This window comes from Phytophthora ramorum, assembly GCF_020800215.1.
Source record: "Phytophthora ramorum isolate Pr-102 chromosome Unknown Phyram_PR-102_s0005, whole genome shotgun sequence".
Classification (NCBI taxonomy): Eukaryota; Oomycota; class Peronosporomycetes; order Peronosporales; family Peronosporaceae; genus Phytophthora; species Phytophthora ramorum.
Window position 1 is genome coordinate 1,470,859 of NW_027150651.1, and position 26,047 is coordinate 1,496,905.

The 26,047-nt window shown below is 53.7% G+C and overlaps 11 protein-coding genes across 11 annotated transcripts; 5 read left to right on the plus strand and 6 right to left on the minus strand.

Moving 5' to 3' along the window:
* Nucleotides 1–177: 177 nt before the first annotated feature.
* KRP23_6176 (Serine/threonine-protein phosphatase 2A 65 kDa regulatory subunit A alpha isoform) lies at nucleotides 178–2,631 on the plus strand (the record flags this gene model as incomplete). The annotated part of the gene is made up of 8 exons (XM_067891336.1): nucleotides 178–344; nucleotides 436–473; nucleotides 546–644; nucleotides 729–782; nucleotides 859–1,790; nucleotides 1,852–1,917; nucleotides 1,983–2,393; nucleotides 2,458–2,631. The coding sequence occupies 8 exons, from the start codon at nucleotides 178–180 to the stop codon at nucleotides 2,629–2,631; spliced, it is 1,941 nt and encodes a 646-aa protein (XP_067745702.1).
* A 175-nt stretch (nucleotides 2,632–2,806) lies between these two features.
* Nucleotides 2,807–4,052, minus strand: KRP23_6177 (uncharacterized protein; the record flags this gene model as incomplete). The annotated part of the gene is made up of 6 exons (XM_067891337.1): nucleotides 2,807–3,187; nucleotides 3,258–3,341; nucleotides 3,419–3,505; nucleotides 3,568–3,746; nucleotides 3,813–3,891; nucleotides 3,963–4,052. 6 exons carry the CDS (start codon nucleotides 4,050–4,052, stop codon nucleotides 2,807–2,809), a joined length of 900 nt encoding a protein of 299 aa, XP_067745703.1.
* Nucleotides 4,053–4,278: 226 nt separating this feature from the next.
* Nucleotides 4,279–5,440, minus strand: KRP23_6178 (E3 ubiquitin-protein ligase RING1-like; the record flags this gene model as incomplete). The annotated part of the gene is made up of 5 exons (XM_067891338.1): nucleotides 4,279–4,554; nucleotides 4,640–4,868; nucleotides 4,938–5,006; nucleotides 5,098–5,234; nucleotides 5,306–5,440. 5 exons carry the CDS (start codon nucleotides 5,438–5,440, stop codon nucleotides 4,279–4,281), a joined length of 846 nt encoding a protein of 281 aa, XP_067745704.1.
* A 253-nt stretch (nucleotides 5,441–5,693) lies between these two features.
* KRP23_6179 (Inosine-5'-monophosphate dehydrogenase) lies at nucleotides 5,694–7,450 on the minus strand (the record flags this gene model as incomplete). The annotated part of the gene is made up of 4 exons (XM_067891339.1): nucleotides 5,694–6,365; nucleotides 6,440–7,164; nucleotides 7,232–7,241; nucleotides 7,349–7,450. The coding sequence occupies 4 exons, from the start codon at nucleotides 7,448–7,450 to the stop codon at nucleotides 5,694–5,696; spliced, it is 1,509 nt and encodes a 502-aa protein (XP_067745705.1).
* A 917-nt stretch (nucleotides 7,451–8,367) lies between these two features.
* KRP23_6180 (uncharacterized protein) lies at nucleotides 8,368–8,860 on the minus strand (the record flags this gene model as incomplete). Its single annotated transcript, XM_067891340.1, has 3 exons — nucleotides 8,368–8,573; nucleotides 8,654–8,735; nucleotides 8,810–8,860. The coding sequence occupies 3 exons, from the start codon at nucleotides 8,858–8,860 to the stop codon at nucleotides 8,368–8,370; spliced, it is 339 nt and encodes a 112-aa protein (XP_067745706.1).
* A 1,648-nt stretch (nucleotides 8,861–10,508) lies between these two features.
* Nucleotides 10,509–11,316, plus strand: KRP23_6181 (60S ribosomal protein L6; the record flags this gene model as incomplete). Its single annotated transcript, XM_067891342.1, has 2 exons — nucleotides 10,509–11,042; nucleotides 11,161–11,316. 2 exons carry the CDS (start codon nucleotides 10,509–10,511, stop codon nucleotides 11,314–11,316), a joined length of 690 nt encoding a protein of 229 aa, XP_067745707.1.
* A 202-nt stretch (nucleotides 11,317–11,518) lies between these two features.
* KRP23_6182 (uncharacterized protein) lies at nucleotides 11,519–12,453 on the minus strand (the record flags this gene model as incomplete). The annotated part of the gene is made up of 3 exons (XM_067891343.1): nucleotides 11,519–11,575; nucleotides 11,699–12,301; nucleotides 12,400–12,453. The coding sequence occupies 3 exons, from the start codon at nucleotides 12,451–12,453 to the stop codon at nucleotides 11,519–11,521; spliced, it is 714 nt and encodes a 237-aa protein (XP_067745708.1).
* A 283-nt stretch (nucleotides 12,454–12,736) lies between these two features.
* On the plus strand, nucleotides 12,737–14,462 carry KRP23_6183 (6-phosphofructo-2-kinase/fructose-2,6-bisphosphatase; the record flags this gene model as incomplete). Its single annotated transcript, XM_067891344.1, has 3 exons — nucleotides 12,737–13,347; nucleotides 13,420–13,521; nucleotides 13,598–14,462. 3 exons carry the CDS (start codon nucleotides 12,737–12,739, stop codon nucleotides 14,460–14,462), a joined length of 1,578 nt encoding a protein of 525 aa, XP_067745709.1.
* A 564-nt stretch (nucleotides 14,463–15,026) lies between these two features.
* On the minus strand, nucleotides 15,027–17,158 carry KRP23_6184 (Cysteine--tRNA ligase, cytoplasmic; the record flags this gene model as incomplete). The annotated part of the gene is made up of 2 exons (XM_067891345.1): nucleotides 15,027–15,137; nucleotides 15,209–17,158. The coding sequence occupies 2 exons, from the start codon at nucleotides 17,156–17,158 to the stop codon at nucleotides 15,027–15,029; spliced, it is 2,061 nt and encodes a 686-aa protein (XP_067745710.1).
* A 718-nt stretch (nucleotides 17,159–17,876) lies between these two features.
* KRP23_6185 (Acid phosphatase type 7) lies at nucleotides 17,877–19,832 on the plus strand (the record flags this gene model as incomplete). Its single annotated transcript, XM_067891346.1, has 1 exon — nucleotides 17,877–19,832. One exon carries the CDS (start codon nucleotides 17,877–17,879, stop codon nucleotides 19,830–19,832), a length of 1,956 nt encoding a protein of 651 aa, XP_067745711.1.
* A 583-nt stretch (nucleotides 19,833–20,415) lies between these two features.
* Nucleotides 20,416–25,876, plus strand: KRP23_6186 (Sodium channel protein 60E; the record flags this gene model as incomplete). The annotated part of the gene is made up of 9 exons (XM_067891347.1): nucleotides 20,416–20,520; nucleotides 20,602–20,967; nucleotides 21,961–22,238; nucleotides 22,330–22,614; nucleotides 23,572–24,745; nucleotides 24,816–25,097; nucleotides 25,166–25,322; nucleotides 25,392–25,477; nucleotides 25,562–25,876. The coding sequence occupies 9 exons, from the start codon at nucleotides 20,416–20,418 to the stop codon at nucleotides 25,874–25,876; spliced, it is 3,048 nt and encodes a 1,015-aa protein (XP_067745712.1).
* Nucleotides 25,877–26,047: the final 171 nt, after the last annotated feature.

Consider the following 26,047-nt stretch of genomic DNA (forward strand, 5'->3'; position numbering starts at 1 on the left):
AGGACAATGTAGCGACGTGCGACCATGGATTAGTGGACAGCCACCACAACGCTAAGCAAAAAATGCAGTTATTTAATCTTCTTTCTCGAAGTCATTTTCGTCACCTTCCTCAACATTTCTGCTTGCATTATTCATGAAAACTTTGCGGCAGTTTTGTTTAAGTTATGATTTTGACCAATGGATGCGCGGAAATCACCGGTTTCGGTTTCGGATTGGTCAAAAGGCTGTCAGCAGCTCCCCGCCGCCAAGGATCGCTCCCTTCGGCACACCCAAAAAGTCGGAGAGCGAGCGAGCGTCGGCAGAGTTCCCCCACTCACTCCCTGCTCCCTGCAGCTTCAAGCCAGGTGCGGCGTCTTCCCCCCGTCTCTTGGGCGCGGCCTGCAGTCATCTGACGGCCAGGATTCGACCCTGTATGTCGTGGTTCTAACGTAACAGATCGGATTTACGGCGTAAAATGGCGGCGACAGCGGCTGGTAAGAATAGATTATTATTATTCTTACTTGGAGGAGGGATGTGGCTCACGTCTATAATGTGATATTGCACAGAGGACAACAGCCTGTACCCGATTGCGATCCTCGTGGACGAGCTCAAGCATGAAGATGTGCAACTGCGCCTCAACTCGATTCGCCAGATCCGCATCATCGGTAGCTGCTGCTATTGTCTTGCTGATACCATCGAAGGCCGTCGGTACTAACGTACTGCGCCGATTTATTGCACACTCTTTTTAGCGGAGGCGCTGGGTCCTGAACGTACGCAGAACGAGCTGCTGCCCTTCATGAACGGTACGCACGAGTTCCTTTTCAAGTCTATCAAACGCCTAATTGCTGGGTTTTACGCTGAATCTCTTTATCCTGACAGACTCGCTGGATGACGAGGATGAAGTGCTGCTGGTGATGGCAGAGGAGCTTGGAGACTTCGTGGCAGTGGTGGGCGGCCCGACTCACGCGTACTTGCTGCTGAAGCCGCTCGAGTCGTTGGCCACGGTGGACGAGGCCTCTGTTCGTGACATGGCGGTGCGATCGATCTGCAAAGTGGTGGAGGCCATGGAGCCCGACCACGTGTCGGAGCACTTCGTGCCGGTACTTCGGCGTCTCGTCACACGCGATTGGTTTACGTCGCGGATTGCTTCGTGCAGCCTCTTTCAAGTGGGTTACGCTCGACTTCCGGCTGACATTCAGGCGGAGATGCGCGGAATGTTCGGCCAGCTTTGCCGTGACGATACGCCAATGGTGCGTAAGGCTGCGTCCGCTGCACTTGGGGGCTTTGCGTCAGTTATGGACGGCCCTAGCGCCAGCTCAGAAATGCTGCCGCTTTATCTAGCATTGGCTCAGGACCGCCAGGACTCTGTCCGGATACATACGATTGACAACGCTGTTGCGCTGGCACGTTTGATTCCCGCGGAAATTCTTCCGACTCAGGTACTGCCAACCATCTTTGAGACGGCTCGTGACGGGTCGTGGCGTGTGCGGTGGTCGGTGGCCAACCGCTTCCCGGAGATCTGCGAGGCTTTAAATGCAGAGACCATCAACTCGACATTCTGCGACTCTATCGTTTCTCTGCTAGAGGATAACGAAGCTGAAGTGCGTACTGCGGCTACGTCAAAAGTCCTTGGTGTCGCGCGGCTTCTGCAGCCCCAGCGGATTGTGGAGAAGCTTGTGCCTTGCTTTCAACGTCTTGCTCGTGATATGTCGGACCATGTGCGCTCTGCTCTAGCTGCTGTGGTGATGAAGGTTGCGCCGTTTTTGGGCCGAGACCTCACGATCGAGCACCTGCTTCCTCTGTTCTTACTTGTAAGTGGGTTTTCGCATCGCTAGTGTATTGGGGGGTTCGCTTACTTTTATTTTGTTGCAGCTGCTAAATGACCAAAACTCGGAAGTCCGCTTAAATGTCATCTCGAACCTGGAGGAGGGCAATACTGTAAGCGTATCAAAATTGTTCTGGCTCGGCAATTGTGATTGACGACTAACTACTTCGCTGAATAGGTTATCGGGATTGAGCTACTGTCACAGTCGCTCCTGCCTGCTATCGTGCATCTTGCGGAAGATCGTCAATGGCGTATTCGTCTTGCGATCATAGAGTATATTCCGCTGCTAGCGGCTCAGTTGGGGCGCGACTACTTCGAAGAGCAGCTGGCGGAGCTCTGCATGTCATGGCTGGTAGACAACGTATTTTCGATCCGTGAGGCGGCCACGATTAACCTCAAGAACCTGACGGAGCACTTCGGCGTGGATTGGGCACGAGCGAGCGTGGTGCCGCGGATCTTGACCATGCACTCAAACGCTAACTACCTGCACCGCTTGACGTCTTTGCACGCAGTGAAGGTGCTTTGCGAAGCCATGACCCCAGATACGATCCAAACACTCCTGATTCCGCTTGTCGTGGAGCTGGCTCAGGTAAGAAATAACTAATTGCTTGCTGATGTCGGTGACGGTGTATTGACGGTTTGTTCCTGTACAGGACCCTGTTCCGAACATCCGGTTCAACGTGGCAAAAGCACTGGAGGTTCTCGGCCCTAAAGTAGATGCGGAATCGTGCGCGAGCACTGTTACCCCGTGCCTGACGGCGCTGCTGCAGGACGGTGACGCCGATGTTGTCTTCTTTGCGCAGCGAGCGCTCGCGACGCTCGGCTAGTTTAGGTAGATATCGCCTGTATCTCATTCTCGAAGGAAAAGACAAAGCACTGCGCAATAAACTCAAACATTTTACATCAAAGTAAAAGCACCGGCGAGTTGCTGTCTTCTGTACGCGCAGCTAATGTTAGTATACTGTGTACATCCTTCTATAGCGAGGTGTTGCTCCTCGTGTACTACAGCAGTACTTCGAAGCATTGCACAGCATCGGACACCCACCATCTCCATAGCGTCTCAAATGAAATGCTGGCAGTTGATGGAACTGCTAATCCATCGCGAGGCTGCACACTCTTGTCGCTTCGTTGTATTTGTCTCCACATTCCATCAACTTCGCTGTTGCTCAGGGCGTCACGCATGCTTAGCTCCGTCGCGAATTGTTTCAATTGGTCTTTCGTCAAGAGTCCATTACTACCCGCGAGCTTTTCAAATGCCGTCTTGAGTTTACTTCGTTCGCTTTCTGCATTGTTATCGCCGCCATCTGACGCACGTTCGTTCACAAGAGATTCCACGTGCTCCATCGCGTCGGCATGGCGTTGAAGCTTTCGCAGCTTTGATGTCTGGGCACGAAAGGCGAAACATGGGAATTAGGCATAATGTTAGCTATCTGGATTGGTATTACATAAGTACCAGAATCGCCTCTGTGGTTTCGTCCTCGATGTTGTAGCACAACCGAATCGCTTCTGCGTACACAGCCATCGCGTTTGCGAGGTTCTACAGTCCAATAACAATAACACAAAAATGAATTCCTCGTCTGCAATCAACTTCTTCCTTGTGTGCACAGTACGTACCCCACAAAAGGTAAGCAGTTCTCCGATTTCAAGTAGTACTTGAACTTCTCCTTGCACAGCTAAATTGCTCTTGGCAATCTCAGGAAGCTACGAGCAGATATCGAATGTAAATTTCTCCAGAAACCAATTTACTCAATGTGCGCGAGTACCTGGTACAGTCGTCGCGTCTTCTCAAGCATATCTTGTAGTGTTGTCTGCATGGTTTCCGCTGAGTCAGCGATACTTGCTTCTTCGTCTCCTCCATCAAGATCTGATAGGGCAGGTTCTTTTCCGTGTTGATCGATCTGCCAAGCAGCTCGCTGAAGTCGAGCCAAGCAAAGATGACATTCTTCCGAACCAGCACGGGTTTGAGTAAGGCAAAGCTACAGCCCTCCTAAAGCGTGGCCACACAAACCTGCAAGACGGAAAACAAGTTGTGGCAGGTCCAACGAGGCAAAGTCTGGATTTTTCGTTCGGCCGATCGCCAGTAGGAGCTAGTAGAACATGTTTTCTTCAGCATCATGCACACACGTGACACGAACTCAACTAGTCCGAGGTGACTCACTTCATATTTGGTGATCACCGTCTCCAGCTCGCGCTGCCTTTCACGAACCCCAGGCTTCAGCACGCTAGAGCCGGGCCTCAGCACTGGCATCCGAGTATTCTTCAAACGATCTATCCGCCGACTCCTCAGTTTGGAAGGTGCGTCCAGATCGAGCCAAAAACACCGCGTTCCCACGACCATCTCATTTATTCAAATTGGCCTACTACTCTATCAGTGAAAATGACGAAAACGACTACCGGTACGTGTACTGCTTGCTTTGGAGATATGTGTTGTGCTTGGAAATGGAGTTGGCTCATACAGCTTGATAATTGCTGGTTCATGTGGTTGAGGTCGCCGCCCGTCGTCTTTCATAATCGGGGTCATCTGTGGGCAACTCAAAGCGGCAAAGCGGACACGAGTTGTGTTGCTTGAGCCAAGGCAAGATGCAATCTGGGTGGAATGAGTGCTCGCAAGGGAGGCGGTGGACCTCGTCATCGACGGCAAAAAAATCCTTGCAAACGGGGCATTCAGCACTACCGTCGACTTCGCTCTGGGTTATCTTCACCTTGGGTAGCTTCTCCACGACTTCCTTAGCTGCTGGCGGTGCTCCATGCTGGAAAGTAGGACATCAAACATTACGTCAACTACCTATCCTAAAAGTAGAGATAACAGCGCAAGTAGGTCCATCAGAATCTTACCCGGTTAGGGTCATTTTGCATGAGCTGGTTGATCACATTCGCCATGTTTCCAAAAGCGTAGTCACCTGGGTTACCCGTCATCGCCGGGAACATGCCCCCCAGAGCATCCAAAATGCCCGTCGGGTCTCCTCCTTCTCCAGCCTCACTGACGTAAAACTCAACGGGGTTCCCAGAGTTGCTCATGAAGCGCGTGCTTTGTCCAGTAGCACCCGACAACAACTGAAACAAGCTGCCCAAAATCCACCACATAATGAACACAAACACTTTCAAAAGCTCTAAAAGCTTCCACTAAACTCACTCAGGCAGCGGCGGGGGTCCCTCCTGTCCTTCATCCACACCTCCAAACCGCGCCGCCCGAGCCGTAGGCCTGTCCCCCGCACACAGTATACAGTAAAATCATTATTACAACCAACATTTCATCTAATATGCTGAAGTATAAAACATAATGTAAATCGTACCGAGGCAGCGGTCGAGTGCCTCCAAACTCATTGCGGATCTCGGCCCGTGTGGCATCCCCAGCAGATACAGCAGGTGGCTGCGTCTGCGTCTGTGTGTCCTCCACTTGCTCCACCCGAAAGTCCTGTGGCGGATCGTCCTACTCGCAATAACAATTAAAGCAATAGTTAGGGAAAAAAGAGAAAACGCAGAAAAGGAAGGCTGTCGGACCTCCTCGATCTCCTCCACGAAGTTGCCGCCACACTGTACGCAGCAGACCTCCTCACTGGGCTCGTCCACGCGTGTCTCCACTGCGATAGCGCACTCGTGGCACCAGAAGCGCGGCGGCTCTGGCGGCGGCGTCATAGTTTACTGCGACTGACTAGTTGAGATAAGAAGTCACTTTTTCCGCCAATGAGATCATGAATTGTAAGTTGACGCAATTATATAGGCATAAAAGAAGCACGATTTAACCCCCGTAAGTAACATGTATTTACGGAAGGCAAAGTCCACTTCAACCTGACATCGACGATGGCGTCGTGCTTGCTGCTTGGGGCAGCTATTTACATTTTCTTCGATGCACGGAGCATTAGCTTTCTGCATCGGTAATTTCACTCGCTTAGGCGTAGAGTTGCTTGGAGTAGGTGAACAAGTCGTGCACGCCGCCCTCCTTCTGTGCGCTGATGGTACGGCGCTCGAAACGCAGCTCGCCACTGTACAAAGCGGTGTGCAGCTGCGAAATGGAGAGCACCCCCAGGTCCTGGAAGCCGTGGCGGATACTCTGCTGGATGTACGGGAGGTACTTGTGGACGCTGCCTTGGTCCACGACAGCACCAGATACACCGACAGCGACGTGGCTGACGGCGGCGGCAGCGTGCGCAGGGTCGCGGTGGCGGTAGTATTCATGGCTGCCGCTGCCGTAGTAGGCCTTCAGACGCATGCCCTCTTGGAAGAAGTAGTCACCTGGAGCCTCCGCAGTACCGGCAAGGCTTGAACCCATCATCACAACCGAAGCACCCAGCGTGAGCGCCTTGATAGCGGCACCGGGGCTACCAATGCCACCATCGGCAATGACAGGCACACCGTAGTCCTTCGCCATGAGAGCGGTGTTGTAGATGGCCGACAGCTGCGCACGGCCCACAGCCTTCACAACCTGCGAGGTAGACACGGAGCCCACACCCATACCAACACGCACGGCGTCCACACCAGCATCCAGCAGGTTCTTCAGTTGCCTCATCGTCACCACATTACCGCCGACAACTTCCACGAATGGGTGCGTTTGCTTAATGTACTGGAAAAGGAAGCACAACGATGCCGTATAATTAGCAACATGACTCAAGAAAAAATATGACAGTGGTCTCGTACCTTGACAAGCTCGATCTGAGCGACGCTGTCACCCTGGCGGGCGTCCAGAGTAATGACATCAGCACCGGCAGAGGCAAGCGCATCAATGCGCGGCTTGGCGTCCTCGTCAACCGACACGGCGGCACCCACGAGCAGCTTGTGCGTCTTTGTATCCCGGACAGCGTTCGGGTAGTCACGGTGCTTGACGAGATCAAGGCGGGTCATGAGCGACACGAGGTTGCCCGACGCATCCACAATGGGAAGCGTGCCCTTCTTGGCCTCCTTCAGCACCTTGTTGGCCTGTTCAAGAGAGATCGGGTAGGTGCCAACAACCAGCTGCTCAAGAGGCACCATGATACTGGACAGAGGTACCGAGCGGTCCTCGAGGAAGTCCACGTCGCGGCTGGTTACGAGACTCACCAGCTTGCCCGTGGGCAGTCCGTTCTCCGTGATAGGTACACCAGACACCTTGAGCTGGTCCAGGTCGACTACAGTGTTCGACGGGCCCAGCACCTTCGGCTTGGGGATGAAACCGTTCTCGTAGTGCTTAACGGCACGCACCATCTCCACCTGCTGCTCGATCGAGTTATTGCAGTGCAGGAAACCCAGACCACCCTGCAGCGCGATGGCGATGGCCATGTTGGCCTCCGTCACCGTGTCCATGGGCGAGCTCACAATTGGCGCCGACAGCTTGATCTTCTTGGTCAGCTGCGTGGCCACCTCCACATCCTGGACGCCAAAGTTAACTAACAACGACAAAATTGCATTAATTGCATGTCCCCAAGATATTCAAGCGTGTAAACTGCAACTTACTGTGGCCAGGCTGAGGTAGAGAGTCAGTAAATTGTTTGAAAATGCATCAAGCAGGCAAGACAATCAGCGAATATTCACGTTTACAAGCGACGCCACGCTCGGAATTGTGAGGCGTACCAGAGAGATAACATCATCGAAGGTGAGGCCGTTGCTGTCCTTGTTGTGGAAGAGCTGCTGCGCGCTCACACCATCGAAAAGACTCTCGTCCACGTTGCTCATAGTTGCTGTCTAGAGGGTAGATGCTCACTCGTCTGATGAATGGCAGGACGAGGACGTCGCTTGGCGAGACTACCGCTGATTGGACGAAACGTTTTAACCAATCAAATACCAACACTGTCGACTAGCGAAAGCGCATGTTGAAGTGCATTTATCAGGCCTCGATCAGAGTCGACAGAGCTGCAGGAACAGGTCCTGCGCTCGTTGATCGTCCCATTCGGCGGAGTTGTTGTTTTTGTTCGGTGGGCGATAGTTGGTATGGGTCGAGGCAGCATACCCTGTTTTTTTTGTAGGCTTGGATGGCATCACCTGCGTCTTGTGATGCTTTCGAGCTAGTTCTAGTGGAGGTGGTTGGGACTGAGGTAGCATTTGCTTCAGCAACTGTTGCAGCTGCTCTTCTGGTGATAACGCTTTCGCTGCTGTGTCGGCGTTTTGGGAGTTATACAGAGGAGGCGGTGCTTGGATTGGTCTGGTTGACGGCAAACTCGCACTCGATCGATCGCTGCTGGAAGGTTGATTCTGCGCGCATGGAACCGTCTCAATCCCAAACAAGTCGCCGTACGGTGGGGGTGGCGAGTCGGTCCGAGGGAGCATGAGGTGGTTTGTTTCTTGGTTGGAGTAAGGAGGTTCGGGATGCTGTACGATGTACTGCAAAGATCGCTGCGGGGGTTCTCGCTTGTTGACAGGAGGCAGCGTGTTTCTGTTTCCGAACGCTGTCGGCATTCGCTTTAGACTTTATTTACAGCAGTCAAATTACGTGTGAAAAACAAGATTTTGAACTTCAGGCACAAACAAATATCGCACTTACATTCCCCTCTTAGGCGACTTTGATCGGCGACGAAGTTGCGGCTTTTGTTTCCTATAGTTTAGAATAGATTTTGATGAGTTGGTATGTGTAGTTTAACATATTTTAGCGCAACTTACAGTGTTTGAAGATCCTGTTGAACGGCTTTCTGGCGTATACTCGGATTTCGTCGATGTCGTGCTTCGAAGGTATCCTCGGGTTGGTTCAAGGACTCGGCTTTGCCATGACGTTGCTTCTGCTTCTGGCTGTCAGGATATTCATCCTCTCTGTCACTAAGTAAAGCGGAAGAGTCTAGCTTGTGATCCGGATGCTCTAAAAAATCTGCAGCAAATCATTCACAAGGTTAGCCAATTAGTAAATGAAAGCTTGTGAATTTTGGAACGCTCTGTGGATATGCCTACATCCTGGCGTTCGGGCTCGTAGCATCATATTTTCAAGTTTTAGCTGTCTGATCTGCTCTCTCAAGTCCTTGATGAGTTTTTCCTAGAAAGCAGGGCAACAATCACGCACAACAATTAGCATCATACTCGTTCTCAATGTTGCAGCATGGTACCTACATGCGGAGTGAGCAATGCTGTTGGCCGGTTCTTGATCTTGGCGACGCCCATCGCAAATTCGAGTGTACGGGTCGACTCGACTGCAAACTGTGGCGACGCGTTCACGCACGCAATCATAAGCGTTTTGCAGTTCCCACCCAGACTATCCAGCAGAAGCATCGTGAGCTTCGAGTCGCGGTACGGAACAAACTTGCTCTTTCCCGTTTTGCTACACTTGGGAGCGTTCATTGCTTGGATCACTTGGCTGAGACAGTGAAGACTCCGATTGATATGGCAGGTCTCGCGAAGTTGCGTTCCCACCGCCCCCGAGTCCGATACACGTTCACTCCCTGCTAGATCGACAATAGTGATTTTTCCATAGCGTTTACCACCGGCGGACGAGTCTGGCTTGAGGGGAGCAGCATCAATATAAATTGTAACAAGGCAGTGACTTCTGTTTGAGCTCTCATTGAGCAAGTGGCTGGACTTAGCGCGATGTGTAGCTGCAGCTTTCACTACTCGCACAATCTCTCGTGCTGTCACACATTCCACCACAGTAGCATTCTCTAGGAAGAAACCATGCGTCTTCGAAGAGCGTACGGCTAGAGTCTCTTTGCGTGGGTCAAACACATCGCGCACCTGCTCGTTGTAGATCTCGACACACGTAACACGCAGTGTGTATTCAACTTCACCTTTTCGAGCAGAAATTGAGTTCATCAGCTCTTGCGCTGTGCGCGGAAGAAGACCATCTTGCTCATGCAAGGCCATTTTGCGTTCGGTGACACCATCTTCCCGTCCAAAAATTGTAAACGACTTGCCTGCTCCGGTCTGCCCGTAAGCGAAAATGGTGACCGGGAAGCCGTCCAGTGCAGCCTCGACAAGCTCTTTTGCGCGCACCTTCTCGAAAACATCCTCTTGTGATGATGTTGATGGCAGAAACATCTCACAACGAAATGTGGCCGCACGTGTATGAGCTGCATCACTGTATACAAAGAGTTCCCCAGAGTTCTCAGTGCTGGCCGCTACACATTCTAGGTTATCTGGAGACTTGTCTCTGTTGTTGGTGCTGGTAACACTGCCTGAACGGCCTGTGTAGGGTCGTGCTCGAACAACTACGCGAATTTTCTCCTCCTTCTCCATGCCACTTGGTTTGCTGGTTGAGCTTTGTGGTCGGGGCAGAAACAATGTTGTCGATAGCGTACGTATATTTAGGATGACTTCAGGTTGAGCGTTGGCTATTCCTATTCATCAAATACTGAAAGACAAATGCGGAGATGTCGGGTTGAATTATTGGCATCTTCTTGGTGCCCCCCCCCCCCCCGTTGCTGACGTAGACTTTAAAGGAATGCGATCGGAATCGATTGGAACATGTGGAAGGGGCCCTGGAAGCTGCTAAACACTACAACGTCCGAAGGGATTGACGGTGTGGTTTTGGAGATACCCGGCCCTTTCAACTTGCCAATCCACATCTTCATTGGTCTAAAAGGCCCGGTTTATTCATCTTCTAATTGGTCGAAACATGTTTCTCTTTCCAAGGTCTACATTCAGCAAAGTGTCAGCCAGGTATGACGAATGCGTCCTCTTCGTGCGTTCACCTCGGCGCCCAATCCGCCTTGGATATTAGGCGCCCGCTTGCACATGAATCTACACGATTTTTTTCGTCTAACCATGTCCTATTCGTCCGAAATTTCCCATTATTCGCAGCTTAAACCCTTTTCTAATGGGAGTCCAGGAGCCCAAGAAGCGCGCCAGCGTTGAGCTGGCGCGAGGCATCAACGCCGTCTCTGCCAACAGTCTGGCCAAGACCAACGGCCGTGTGTTCGCCCACAGTGCCGTTAAGGCCCAGAAAGTCCCCGCGCAGCCCGTGCACTCCACCAAGAACTGGTACCCTGCCGACTACATCCCCAAGCCACTGCCGTCTGCCAAGACCAAGCGCAACAGCGTCAAGACCGCCAAGCTCCGCAAATCCATCACGCCCGGCACGGTGCTCATTCTGCTGTCCGGTCGCTTCCGTGGCAAGCGCGTAGTGTTCCTCAAGCAGCTGCCGTCGGGCACGCTCCTGGTCACGGGGCCGTATAAGGTGAACGGCGTGCCGCTGCGTCGCGTGAACCAGGCCTTTGTCATTGCCACGTCCACGCGGATGGACTTGTCGGACGTGAAGCTGCCGGAGATCGACGATGAATACTTTACGAAGGACAAGCCGGCCAAGAAGAGCAGCAAGGAGGACTGCTTTTTTGCCGCGCAACAAACGGCGGTACGTTGATTTGCCTTGTGTGATGCCTATGAGAGCCGATGGATGAGGCTGTGGGTTTTGCAAATGCGCTTGGGATCGCAATAAAGCTCCTCCTAACGGCGGCTGTTGTACTACGCAGGCGGCCCCTGTCATCTTGGAGCAGCGCAAGAAGGACCAGAAGACGGTGGACGCTCTGCTAATGCAGAAGCTGACCAACGAGCCGTATCTGCGAGCGTACCTGAACGCCAAGTTCACGCTGACCAAGAACGACCGCATCCACGATATGCGCTTCTAAGCGTGCCAACGCGTCAAGTAGGGGGGGGGGGGGGGGGGGGGTTGGAGCCCGATGTTGTCCACGCTTGATGCGATTGCACTATTAGATGACAGAATGTTAGGTTGAGCCGAGTATTCGTGGGAAACGTTGTCGTGAAGTGATAATATAACGGAGACGAAGACGGATTCATATCGAAACACTTGAGGCGAGCTGGGCTGGAGGATCACGCGCAAGCAAGCGGACCTGGGTTCCGTTCAACGCGGCCCTTCGATCGCAGGTACTATTAAGAAACAACACGATAAGAGGTCAGACCACGTACCCTCTGCGTGCATGAGGACGCACGACACTTTGCGTGCATGCAATTTGCTGATGCATCATCATGATTTCAAAGCACAGCTCGAACCTTTCGTCGGTCGCGCAATGCCTGACGGGCCCACTCGAGCTCCAGCAGGATTTCGGCGTGCGAGTGCGTGGCGAGGATCTTCTGGATGCCAGCCAGCTGACGGTCCCCATCTTTGAGCAACGCTCCGTCCATGTTTTCCGCTTGGCGCTCGTGCCCGGCAACCGCTGACGTTTCTGCTTGGAGCGCGGGTCCGCGTATTTCTACAGCCGACACAGCGCTGGTCTCGGAGATGATTCCGTCATGCTCTCTAGTCCCCTGGTCGGTCTGTGCGCCAACGACTTGGTCGGCAGCGCTCTCGTCGGCTAACGGACAGTTCTCGATCATGACGTCTGTTACATGTCCGTTCTCGCATGTAACCTCGTCATTGCCATGCGACTCGACTGTGGGGAGCGTCGTGGGCACGCCGAAGAGCGAGTCCTCCATGCGAGGCAGCCGCAGCTTGCTGTCGCGACCCCAGTCCAGCGAGAAGGGCGACGCGGTTGCCCCCAGCAGCAGCACCCACTCGCCGCCCACTTGGCGCCGGATATCGGCGGCCAGCAGCTCCATGTCTTCGCGCACTTGGTGTACGACGCGGCGACGCGTCCGCCAGCCGCGGAAGGCGCGCTGCAGGCACACGTCAGTTTAACATGGAGTCAGCAGGAAATGCCAAGCAGCGCGCAATTTTAGTCGGCGTTAAATAATAATTGGCGCTTGCACTTCACCTGAACCCTCGCAGCCGCGCCGCGCGGTTGAAGCGGTCGCCGCTGCTCGCTCATGGCAGACAGAATGGAGACACTCGCCTCGTGCGTCACCAGCGATTATGCCTCAAAGTGGCTTCAAGCAGTCAAGATTCGCCGTCAGCAGCTTTTGTTCAAAACCCGCAGCTGTCCGGCGCGGATCGCCGCATTGCCAGTCCCTACCACTGTATCTCATGTCTCTCCGCGACGCTATCATCCGGACACAGTGCCATTTGCAGCGTTTCCAACCGCACTCATTTTTAGCAAAGACGCGCTCACAACGAAAAACGTCGGGTCAAAAGCACAATAATCCGACCTTGAGATGAAGCTGACGCTGCCGAGCCCCGCGTGGTCCGCGGCGCTGGCCCTGGCGCTGGCGCTGCAGGTGGTTTTGTACCGCGAGACGCTGCAGGACGCCGTGCGCGACGGCCGCAAGCGTCTGCTGGTGTTCAAGACCATGCACCGGCGCTTTGCCAACCAGCGACTCAAGCGGCTCAATAGCCTGGGCGACGACCGCAAGAGCCAGTGGATGTGGAAGAAGGCGGCGGGCGCCGATGCTCCCGTGGACAGCGACAGCAGCAGTGAGGAGAGCGCCGACGGCTCCGGCAGCACGGACGGCCTCATATCGTCGCAGAAGAAGCTCGTGCTGGTTATGGTGGGGCTGCCCGCGCGCGGCAAGAGCTTCGTGGTGCACAAGACGCTGCGCTACATCGAGTGGCTGGGCTTCCCCACGCGCATGTTCAATGTGGGCAACCTGCGCCGCAAGCTGGGCAAAGCCGGCGAGGACGCCAAGTTCTTCAGCGCCGACAACTCGGACGCCACGCGGCTGCGCGAGGAGATGGCCATGGAGGCGCTGGACGGCCTGCTCGAGTGGCTCGAGACGCAGGGACACGTCGCGGTCTTCGACGCGACCAACACGACCAAGCTACGCAGGTACGCAGAGAGACGCGAGGGATGGGTGGACGCTGCAAGGATAACGCACTAACTGTGTGGTGACTGGTGCAGACAACACATTTTGGAGAAGGTGAGCTCCCATCGCAATGTACGCGTCATGTTCGTTGAGAGCATTTGCGACAACGAGGAGCTGCTCGAGGCCAACTACCGTCGGTGCGTTGCAAATCACACAAGATCGCTTCATGAGAGATGGTAAAGCTCACTCACTGGTATTTGCTGCTGCTTGTAGAAAGCTCTCGAATGCTGACTACAAGGACAAGGATCCTGAAGTGGCACTTGCGGACTTCCGGCTGCGTGTGCAGGAGTACCAAAAAGTGTATGAGACTGTCGAGGATACGGAGGACGGCGGCAATGCGTGCTACGTGAAGGTGTATAACGCCGGCGAAAAGATTCAGGCGCGCTACTGCCAAGGCTTCTTGCAGAGCCACATCGTGTCGCTCCTTCAGAACATTCACCTCGGCCCGCGCCGGATCTGGCTGGTGCGCCCCGGGCCGAGCATCACGAGCTGCAAGGGCATCTTGGGACTGGACACGGAGCTGGCACCTGAGGGTCACCGAGTGGCGCGCGCAATCGCGAACTTCGTGGAGAAGCTCGAGCTCGAACGCCCTATGGAGGTATGGACGAGTCCCATGAAGCGCGCGAGGGAAACGGCAAGCTACCTCCCCACGCGCAACTTGAAGCGCTACGTGACAACGACGCTGTTGAATGAACTGGGCGGCGGCGACTTCGAGGGCCTCATGTACGAGGAGATTGAGCGCTTCTACCCGAAGCACTACGCAGCGCGGCTCCAGGACAAGCTGCGCTACCGGTACCCCGGTGTGGGCGGCGAGAGCTACGTGGACGTGATCTCCCGCCTGCGTTCGCTGATCGTGGAGTTCGAGCGCAAGAAGCGCGACGTGCTGGTGATCTGCAGCGAGTCCATCCTACGGTGCCTCACGGGCTACTTTGCCGGCTGCGAGGCCGCCAAGGTTCCGTACCTGCAGTCTTACGAGGACACGGTTATCGAGCTGAGCCCGCACCGAGATGGCTGCGACATCAAGCTCATTCCGCTGGAGTTCGAGGACTCCGTGGAGGACGTCACTGCTGGACAATAAACCACCGATTGGCTCGCCACCCTCGGCAAAAGCCCGATCGAGTCGGCAGTCACGGACCCACCCAGCTCGGACTGCGTCGTGGGAAGTACAACTAACTACATTGCACTCGTTGCACACAACCTTATCTAGTAGTCGGGCACCCAGCGGAAGGCTCAGCCCTCGCATTTTGTACACCGTGTTCCCGCAAAATTAACCCGTGTCGGTAGGATTTCAATGCAACATGTCTTTAGATCAAGTTGCAGTGGTTTGCCAAGAAGCATGGAGCGTGCCGATACAGCACCGGCGGGAATATGCGCTTCTGGCGCTGCCAGCCAGGTTGCTGTCGTGTGTCAGCAGCGTCGTGACAGGCAGCTGCAGTGCAATTGGAATTGTATCACGTAAATTACCGCTCCCGGTGACGCTACAACCTGCTTGAGAACGGCAACTTGCTGGCACGCTTCAACTACAAACTTAAACACTGTCGGCTTGCACACGATATGTACGCACGCTTGCACCAAGCTGCGGACCACAGAACACACCAATCCACTAGAACGAGATTCACATTTCATCCAAACTGCTACGACTCTAGATGTTGTGCTTCTCGTAGAGCGCCTTCTGCTTGGCCTGCTCCTTAGCGAGCTTTTTCGACTGGCCCTTGCTCAACGGTTCGCCTGCAGCGTCGTGCGTTGGCAGTCCCTGTAATCCCATGCATTATGAGAAGAAGTTAGCACAACCTGCAAACAAAATACAACCACGCCAGTACGTACGTTGTCGTCGAACTTGGAGTATTTGTCCTTCATACCCAAGAACATTTCGCTGGGCTTGATCTTGGCCTTCTCCGCCAACTCCGCCTTCTTGCGAGCCTCCTCCTCCAGACGCAGGCGCTTCTGCTCCTCCTTCTTGAGCTTCTCTTGTTTCTTCTTCTCAATCTCCTCGATAAGCTCGTCCTTGTTCGCCAGCTTCCATACAGCGGCACCAGCAGAGCGGTCCTCCAGACGGACACCAGCGTACGGCAGCTTTTCGTCACGCACCACATCGCACAGACCCAATATGGCGTTAGCTAGAGCGTTCACGTCGCCACCATCGGCTGCTGCAGAGCGAGCAGCCTCGCGGATCTCATCGCGGAACTGAGCAAAAATGTCGAGCACAGGTGTCAGCACAGTCTCTTGATCAGCACCGCCAGTGGCACTCGAGCTCAACGGGAAACCAATGTCCGTTGCCGACGTGACCAGACCGAACACCGACAGGATGCGCGTGATGTACTCAGCGCAAGAACGGATCAGCATGGAGGCCTGCTTCTCGATGTCGCCCGCCATGTAGCGGTTTACTTCCTTAGACAGCTGCTGCAGATGCAACAGCGCCAGCGGCGTGTTGATGTCGTCGCTCAGTGCGCGGAACACCTTTTCCTTGCAGTCGAGCAGGGCGCCGTGAAGCGCCTTCTCTACGGGGGTCCACTTCTGCGTCTTCTCAACACCAAGCTCACGAAGACGCGCCTTCACGTTAGCAAAGAACTCCGTGAAGAAACGGTCAACGCCGACGGCCTCGTCCATCGAGTTGTCATTGTAGTCCATGGGGACATTGTACTTGTGGAGCAGGAACAGGAAACGCAGCTGGCGTGGCGAGTTGTCCAGGAGCGCCTCCTGAATTTTCACAAAGTTCTTCAGACTCTTGGACATCTTGAGGCCCTCAATGTTTAAGTGACCCGTGTGCACAAAGTAGTTGACCCACTGCGAGAAGTCAAAGTACGCCTCGGACTGCGCGATCTCGTTGTCGTGGTGTGGGAATCGCAGGTCAATGCCGCCGGAGTGGACGTCAATCTTGCCACCAGCCAGGTGCTTCAGCGCGTCACTCGCCATGGCCGAGCACTCAATGTGCCATCCGGGCCGTCCCTCACCCCACGGCGAGGACCAGAACGGCTCTCCGCTCTTGGACTTCTTCCACAGAGCAAAGTCGCTGGCATTGCGTTTGTCGGACTGTCCAGCAGAGAGCGCGCCTTCTCCTTCAGCCAGCAGCTCGGACTGCCCAACGTTCTCCGGTAACAGCTTTCCGTACGCCTTGCCCTTGGAGCCACCGAAGGCCGCTGTGTCAAAATACACGGATCCGTTGCTCTCGTAGGCGAAGCCATTCTTGATGATGCCCTCGACGAACTCCACCACCTCCGGCACGTACTCACTCACGCGCGTGATGACGGTGGGGGTCTTGATGTTGAGCGAGGCCATGTCGTCCAGGAACGACTTTTCCCAGAACTTGGACAGTTCGCGCGTGCGGCGCATGTTGTCCTCGGCAGGCTGCTGGGCCGCCCACTGCATGACGAGTTTGGTCTTTTCGTCTTTGTCCTTGGGAAGCTCCTTGCCGGGGTGGGTCTCGAGCCAGCCGGTCTCGGCGGCGCGCAGGATGATCTTGTCGTCAACGTCCGTGATGTTCATGACGAGCTCCACCTCCATGCCGAAGAACTCCTCCAGGATGCGTCGCACATAGTCGAAGCACGTGTAGGTGCGACCGTGGCCCAGGTGCGTCTGGTCGTACACGGTGGGGCCGCACATGTACCAGAGCACCCGCTTGCCCTGCATGGGTACAAATGCGTTCTTGGTGCGCGTCATGCTGTTGTACAGGCGCAGCGGGTAGTGCGTGTCCCAGTACTCCGTAAGACCTTCGATGGGGCGCGGAGGGTACCACGTGGGCTGCTTCACAGCGGGGGTGTCGGTCGCGTCCGTCATGGCGCTCGAGGATACTGCGGCGCAGAGCGATTGATTGGAGTCGGGTACGTTTCTGGGTCGCTTTTGACGCAAGCGGGTTGATTGGGCAGAGTGCGCGCGAAGGTGGATTGGCTGAAATTTGGGGATAAGTTGCGTTGGGAAACCCGTTAAGTTGCGGCAAGATTAACGTGGTCTGGAGCTCTGCCTCAAGAGTTCTCTTGGCAACACAGCGTCGAAAGGTGGCCGCGATGGTCGAAGTCGCGGGTCCTGGCAGAGGTGGGGAGGAAGTTGCATGTTGGGATTGCTCGAACAGCAACAACGTTCAATTTTTCGATCCGATACCTCCCGTCATTCTGAAGGTTGCGCCACAGCTGAGGAGCGAGGCAGAGAAGGCTAACTCTCCACTGAAACGGCTTGCACGGAGCCAGGAAGCCTGGCAGGAAGCCGAGAGCACCGAGGTGGCGTCGCAAATTTTCGCACGTGTCTCCATGAATTCGGAAACGGACCATCGGTTTGTACTGGAGGATGATTTCCCTATTTCTTTGAAAAAAAAGCCGGCACACCATGTCACTAAACGCAGGACCCACTTTATCGCATATCACATGCCGCTCAGCAGTAGATGCGTCCCCATACAAACTCGCAGACACCTGCATCTCCCCATCTTGGTGCAGCCATGTGTGGCAATTGACTGCAACGGTTCCGCATTGTACCAGTCTCCAATTCACCAGCGTCCGTTAACATGACACCTAAGTGCTCGAGCCGGTCGCTGCTGTTATTGCTGCTGGCGGTGCTGGCCATTACCACTGTATTCTCCATCGCGGTGCCTCCCCCACCGCGCGCCGCCGTTGTCGCCCGCGAGCAGGAACCCGAGGACTCCGACGACTTGGAGAAGCGCGAGGTGGAGAACTGCGTGCCGTACGACATCCGCTCGTCCGTTGTGAACGCCCGCGCCGTCGTGGAGTGGGCCACGCGACGCACGTACATCCAGAAGGTGAAGCTGCAAAAGGCGCATGACCGCAGCCCCGCGCTCGCCAACCCGTGGCGCTCGTGCCACGACGTCGCCGCCGACGTCGAAGTGCGATACCGTCGCCTGGGTGACAACGACACGATGCTGAGCACTGGAGAGAGGGAGGAGCCTTTTGCCAGGAAAGAAGCAATGACGTATACGGCGGATGGAGCCACGCTCACGACACACACGGCGTTCATCAACCTCCCGGAAGGAGAGCAGGACGCTGCGTACGAGTTCATGGTGGGCTCGGTCTTTCACGGCTGGTCGGCTGTGCATCGACTGGGCGCCAATGTCCCGTTTCGTGGAGATGAAGCCGAGCGCTGCCGCCCGAAGCACGTGCACACGGCGTACGGGTTGAAGCCCGGCAGCCTGGCGGTGCAGTGGATGACCAAGGAGTTCTGTGGAGAGGGAGACGCCCAGCTGCAGATGGTGGAAGGGTACCATGCTCACATTGAGGTGGAAGGCCCTGACGCGACGCCTGTGACGGCGTGGGCTAATACGACGCTGTTTGAAGATGATGGTCCCAAGCAGTCCAAGCGCTGGCTGCACGTGGTGAGACTGGAGGGATTGAAACCCGATACCCGATACACCTACGTCGTGGGCAACGCGTACTACGCTTCGTGGTCCATTCCGTACGCCACCAAGACTGCCCCAGCTCCGTTGCTTGTTGGTGAAAAAGCCAAGCCTATGCGATTTTTGGTCACCGGCGATATAGGCTATCAGAATGCGGCCACTTTGCCCATGATGCAGTCTGAGGTCGCTGAAGGAGTTGTGGATGGTGTAGTTTCTGTTGGAGACTACGCCTACGATCTGAACATGATGGATGGGCATGTCGGAGACATTTTCATGCAGGAGATCGAGCCCATTGCTGCTAGTGTGCCTTTCATGGTGTGTCCGGGAAACCACGAGACGCACAATGCATTTAGCCACTACTCACAGCGTTTCCAACTCATGCCAAGCAACGAAAACGCAGGTGTGCAGACTGTGCACGTTGGTGGTCGCTCCAAGGATGCAGAACCCAAGGAGGTGCCCAACAACTGGTTTTACTCCTTTAACGTGGGGCTCGTGCACTTTACCGTTATCTCGACAGAGATTTACTTCAAGAGCACACTCGATGTGGACGGAGACGTGATTGCGCGTCAAGAAGCCTGGCTGGAGCAAGACCTTGCTCAAGCTAACGCGAACCGCGAGATGACTCCGTGGATCGTCGTGATCGGACACCGCCCCATGTACTGCACCTCTGACGACACCAACTGCGGCGACAAGGCCGCCATGCTGCGGGACAAGCTCGAGGACAAGTTTTTCCTGCACGGAGTCGATCTGTACATCTGTGGCCACCAACACAACTACGAGCGAGCCTTCGATGTATACAAGTCCCAGACGTGGAAGCGTACGCGAAACATGCGCGCCACAACGCACATTTTGACTGGTGCGTCGGGGCAGTACCTCACGTCGATCATGCGGAAGGCCTTTGAAAGACCCGCCGAGGTCTGGGACGCCTTCCGCAACTCCATCTTCGGCTACTCGCGCATGCAAGTCATGAATGCTACGCACCTGCACTGGCAGCAGGTAGAAGCTGACCCGGAAAACCCTGCGGCGCGTGGTCTGTACGGCCAAGTCGTTGACGATGTCTGGCTCATTCAAGAACAGCACGGCAGCTTCGCACCCGTCGGAGCAGCGTCATAAATGCCCGATGTAACATAACAACAACATAGATAGAGACCAGCTAAACATAATTTATGAGTCGTGAAGCGATCAACTAGCCTCCAGCCCATGAATGTATTCGATAGTGGCGAATTTTGCAGGGTCGACGCCTGAAACTCCTATGCGAGAAAAATCTTTAACGGCTGAGGGCGTCCGTCGCAGCGACACCAAATTCGCTTGCCAGCACTCGGACACAAGGATGGTGTCCGGTGTTCCTCGCCAAACCATGCCGAGCTCCGGCACAGCTACGAGCATGGCACTCAATGCATTTCGAGTGAGTGTGGAGCGAAGTCGAGTGCGCGAACTCGCGAGTGACCCCAGGTCGATATCGAGCACCTCCACTTCACGAAGATTGTCCCGTGGCGCGAGTCTCGGACGGAATATCAATATCACCGCCAAGGTGACAGGAGCAATCAGCCCCCGGGGCTCAATGTCCGATGTTGCAGCAGTTGCAGCACTGAATGGACGACATGAAGGCCTGCCATCAGCTCGAGTATCAAGTGCTGCCGGAATACATAGCAGTCGTTTTTCAGTCGTGTCAGCTCCGTTTGGAGTGACCGACTTCATGCAAAGCATCATCAACGCTTCGCCAGGCTGCTACGCCGATGACGATGGTTCCAGTGATACCTCGGAGCGATATAATTTCTATGCGCATGGCAAGCGGTTCCTCGTATGTGCTGCTTCTTCTCTATTTTCTATACACGACATCTCTCTCGGAGGCTAACAATTGTGGTGATGTGTGGTTGTGTAGTTCGCGCCGTGCTCACTAGGTATATTCGACGAATCCAGCAAGCTCCGGCAGTATGTGGTGTGGATTGTCACCTCAAAATTGTTCGACCGGATCGTTTTACTCCTTATCGCCACCAACTCGATCATGCTCGCGATTGTGGACGTCCGTCACGTTGATGACGAGGGGAATCCTGCTAGTGAAGGCTCACTACGCAACACGATGGCGGACTACTCAAACAGTATTTTTACGGCATTATTCACGTTCGAATGCATGCTTAAAGTGGTGGCGATGGGGCTTATTGGCGATCGTGGAGCATATCTTATGGATCCGTGGAATTGGATTGACTTTACCGTGGTCGTCGTGGGACTTGTTGCGGCACTACCTAGTGTACCTGCCGTAGCCGGAGTGCGAGCCTTGCTCGTACTTCGACCGCTGCGATTTTTCAACGCTGTCCCTGGTATTAAGAAGCTCGTGACAGCATTACTCAAGTCAATCCCAGAACTTCTTACGGTGGTAGCTTTCCTGTCATTTCTATTCTTTTTCTACGGTATTATCGGTGTTCAACTTTGGAGTGGAGCCATGCATTCACGCTGCCGCTTATCACCATACCCCCTTGCATTGGCCACTACACTTTCTCTCGAAGAGCTGCCAGATTATCAGGAGCAAGTGCTGCGTACACCTGAGCGTTTTAGGTGTTTAGACGAAAATTCGTTACCACTCGAAGCAGAAAATGGATCTTGGAGTCACGATTCTTCACCATGGAGAACACCGCGCAATTGCTTCTGGCCTGTTTCGAGCGAGGATTCTCCTGAACTCTGTAATCTTGACCGAACGGACGCTCGATTGTGCCCTGTTGGCCAAACCTGCGGATCTGATTATGACGAACATGGGAACTTTCGCTTCACACATCCGAACGACCGAATACGCGAGTGGTTGCAACTGGGAACGACATACAATTCAAACTTGGACTTCGGATTACTCGGATTTGATCATCTAGGGCAGGCTGCCATGGTGCTTTTTATCTGTATGCCGCGCGAAGGCTGGACTGATGTCATGTATATGCTTCAAGATGCTGGGTTTAGTACTTCCGTGGTGATTTATATGGTATCGTTCGTGTTGGTAAGCTCGTACTTTATGCTGAACCTGGCACTTGCCGTCATTTGGGAAAACTTTTCGGATGCGTCGTTGATGGAGGCTGAAGAGCGAAAGCTACGACGAGAAATCGCTGCGTCCTTGCCATCAGCACCAGTGACTAGAGGAAAAGCGTCATCGATGCGTACAGCGAGAGAATTTGTCAGACGTCTACTCAGCCATTGGACTTTTAGTTCTGCTGTCACAGCACTGATCCTACTTAACACTGTGCTACTCTCGCTGGATCAGTATCCGGCAGATGAAGACCTAGCATCCATCGTTGATGTGATCAACTTTGTGCTCACTCAAATCTTTCTGCTCGAAGCCGTTCTCAAAATGTTTGGGCTAGGTTTTCAACAGTGGGCTGAAGATCGTTATAATCTCTTTGACGCTTTGGTTGTGATGATGGGGATCGTGGAAGCTATCGTATCCCCGCCCCAGTTCTTGTCGGGGTCGACGCATGCTAAATCACAATCGTTCGCAGGTCTACGCTCCATGCGCATTTTTCGCCTATTCAAATTGGCTAGGTGCGCACTCTTCATTTCAATTACTACGTAGTACTTCGTTGTATGCCTAAACTCACAATGTCCTTGACGGTATTTTTGTATTCGATTTCAGATCCTGGCCTTCTTTGCAAAAGCTCCTTCATTTGATCGCTAATGCAGTGAGCGAGATCGGGAACTTTAGTGTGTTCCTGTTACTCTTTATGTATGTGTACGCTCTTCTGGGTATGCAAATTTTCGGGAACCGATTCCGTTTCGATTCCAATGGAATCCCTATGACCTCAGCGGCAGCGGGCATTAACGACGATGAGTACGTTCCTCGTGCAAATTTCGACTCGTTGCTCTGGTCTGGTGTCACGGTGTTCCAGGTACTTACGGGGGAAAACTGGAATAATGTGCTGTTCGATGGGTGGCGCACCATAGGACTGCCTGCAGTGGTTTATTTCGTTTCGCTAGTGGTCTTTGGAAACTTTATCGTACTCAATTTGTTTTTGGCCATCCTACTGAGCCATTTCGAAGATGCTGATGAAGCTAACCAAGAAGCCAACAATACCGAGGCGAAGGAGGCATTGCGCACCAAATCGCGTGTTATGCCAATGATCACAGCCACCTCGTTGACGCCGGGAGAAGACACTCGAACGGGTACTCGCAGACGAATTATTCCTAATGCTGAACCTTCGTCTGATTTAAACAAGCACTCACATTTACTGCAATCCAATAGAGACTCTCAATCTTCCATGACGAAGGTGTATGGTCGAAACCTCAGCCGTCGTATGTCAACCACTGAGCTGAGTATTTTGCCAGTGGAAGCCATGTCGCTGAAAGCTAAGATTCCACAGGGTCGATCACTCTACGTGTTTGGACCGTACAACCCTCTGCGACGACTTGCTTGGAGTACTGTAAATCACCCGCGCTTTGATAGCGCTATCCTCAGTTTTGTGATTGCAAGTACCGTGTGTGTTGCACTCGACAACCCTCTTTCTGCCCCTGGCAGCATGTTTGTGCGAGTCGTGAGTTATTTAGACTCAGTGCTAGCAGGAATCTTTGTACTCGAAGTGGTGATCAAAATAATCGCCCAGGGACTTGTTTTGCACCCAAACGCATACTTACGCAACGGCTGGAACATAATGGATTTCATAATTACGGCGGTAGCGATTCCTGGTCTTCAACTCACAGGAGAAAACAACTCACAGCAGCTGAAATTCATTTCAAGTTTACGTACGTTTCGTGCGTTGCGTCCACTTCGCATGATTCATCGGAATCCAGGATTGAAGCTCGTTGTCAGCTCGCTGGTGTCCGCCATTCCGCAGATGCTGAATGTAGGCATGGTATGCTTGCTCTTACTTTTAATTTTTAGTATCATCGCAGTCAACAACCTGAAAGGCCGGTTTTTCGCCTGCGCGGGTGACGTTTTTGATTCTCTCAGTAGAGCACAGCAAGCCTTGATTACAAGTCCACGAGCCTGGATAAATCTCTCTGCTGATGAAAAACAATGGTTCGACGAGACGGCTTCTGCCCTTTACGCCAGTGCTTCATCTGTGGGATCTAGCGACAATGGTGAAGATGGAATCACTTCACGAATGATTTGTGGCTACCTAAACGCTTCGTGGGAACGCACAATTCCGCAATGTTTTGACAATGTGCTGTTTGCTCTTCTTACGTTTTACGAGATCAGCACTACAGAAGGCTGGGTCACGCTCATGCTAGCGGGTGTAGACGCCACAAATGTGGATATGCAGCCCGTCACGAACCATAATGAAAGCTGGACGCTTTTCTTTATTGCGTTCATATTTCTCGGATCTTTTTTCTTCATCCAGCTTTTCATTGGCGTCGTCATCGAGAACTTCAACCGTATGAAGGAAACACTGGATGGCACGCGGTTGCTTTCATGCTCGCAGCGAGAATGGCTTCTCATCAGCCAGGCTGTACTCAAGTTGCGGCCAATGCGCAAAATACGTTCACCCCGAAATGCAATTCGTTTATATTGCTTTCGCTTAGCACGCAGCTCGCTTCTAGAAACGGTGACCATGGGAGCCATCATGCTCAATACCTTCATCATGGGCCTCACATATTTTGGCGAAGAAGATCTGTACTCGCGCATTATTGAATACGCCAACTTGATCTTCACGGTGCTCTTCGTGCTTGAGGCAACTATCAAGATTGTAGGGCTTGGAAACTACTATTGGAAGGAATCCTGGAACATATTTGACTTTGTTGTGGCAATTGGATCGTGCTTTGGGATGATCTATACATGGGTCGACGGCAACGCCGTGGGATCGAGTGCCGCAATGATCCGCGGCGTGCGGGTTTTAAGGCTCATCAGACTCATCCAAACGGCACCATCCCTACGGCAGCTAGTCAATACTCTGCTCTTCACATTGCCCTCGCTCATTAATATCGGTTGCTTCCTGCTCCTCGTATTCTTCATTTACGCTGCCGTTGGAGTTCAGCTCTTCGCCAAAGTCAAGCTGGGCGATCTTGTCACACCCGAAGCCAACTTTCAAAGTATTTCAGTCGCCATGGTCACGTTGGTGAGTAGGAACGTGATGTTGTAAGCTTTGCAGTAGTTGCTTACATCTAGATTGTGTTTCTCACGGGCAGGTTCGCTGCGCTACGGGGGAGAGGTGGAACGACCTCATGCATGAGCTTGCCTCCACTGACAATTGTGTAGGAGATCCTAAGTACGACCCAGATGTGTGTGGTTTCGCCACTTTTGAAGGATGCAAACCTTTAGACGGCTGTGGCTCTCCTATCGCCTTCCTCTACTTTTGCAGCTTCACGATGCTTATCACGTATATCCTGCTCAACATTTTCATCGCCGTCATCCTCGAAGGCTTTGCCAACGAGAAAGACCAAGCCAACGGAGTGCTTCTACCCCAACATGTTCGTATTTCAAAGATAGTAGGTTGCGGTATCATCTCACGTCCGCTGCTTTGCATGACTGAATTTAGTACGAGAGCTTTGTGACGACATGGTCGGTACTTGACCCAGAGGCGACAGGAATGATCCAGTGGCACCAACTCCCTAAACTCATTCAGCAACTAGAAGAGCCTCTAGGCTATGGAGGTCAGAATGATGTGCCAGTCAAGGAGATAACAGCCTTCATCGGTACGCAGCAAGCAATCCACGACCCTTTCAGTACTCGCCATTGCTCACTTCTTTTCGATACTCTTACAGAATTTCTGGACATCTCCATCTACAACGGCAACCGCGTTTTCTTCAACGACGTCATGCGCAAGCTCGGCAAGTTCGTGCTGGATGTCGTACGTAGTTGCCGTTTTGGCGATGGCTACCTTTTCGCTAGTCGTGTGTTTCGACTAACCAGTGCGTCATTCGTGTTCAACTAGGTCAACGAGTCGCCCGTGACCGACTTACCGAGCACCATCGCGGTGAGCAAGAAGTGGCGTGTGCTCCTGAAGGGCAGCAAGATGCGCAAGACCGAGCGGTACCAGGTCAACCACCTGCATGCCTCGGTGTTGCTGCACGACGCCGTGCGGTCCCTCATCTTTCGCGAAGAGCTCCATGCGCGCGTGGAGAAGTTCACGGACCTCACGCGGGACTTCATGGACCTGAATCCCCCAAAACCAAAGCGCGATAGCGGGATCGCTGGCCGCAGGGACAGTCTCGGTCTCCATAGCTGCGTCGAGGAGGACGACGGGTGACCTCCAAGATGTACTCCAGCTGCGGTGGGATCAATAATTGGAACGTGGGCGGCAAGGAGGACATTATATAGACCCAAGAGCAAGTACTAACGTTAGCTTGCTTATGCTGGTGCTACTTGCTGATTGGACCTCCTTAGGCGAAAAATAGATCGAACCTGGTCGTTCACCGAG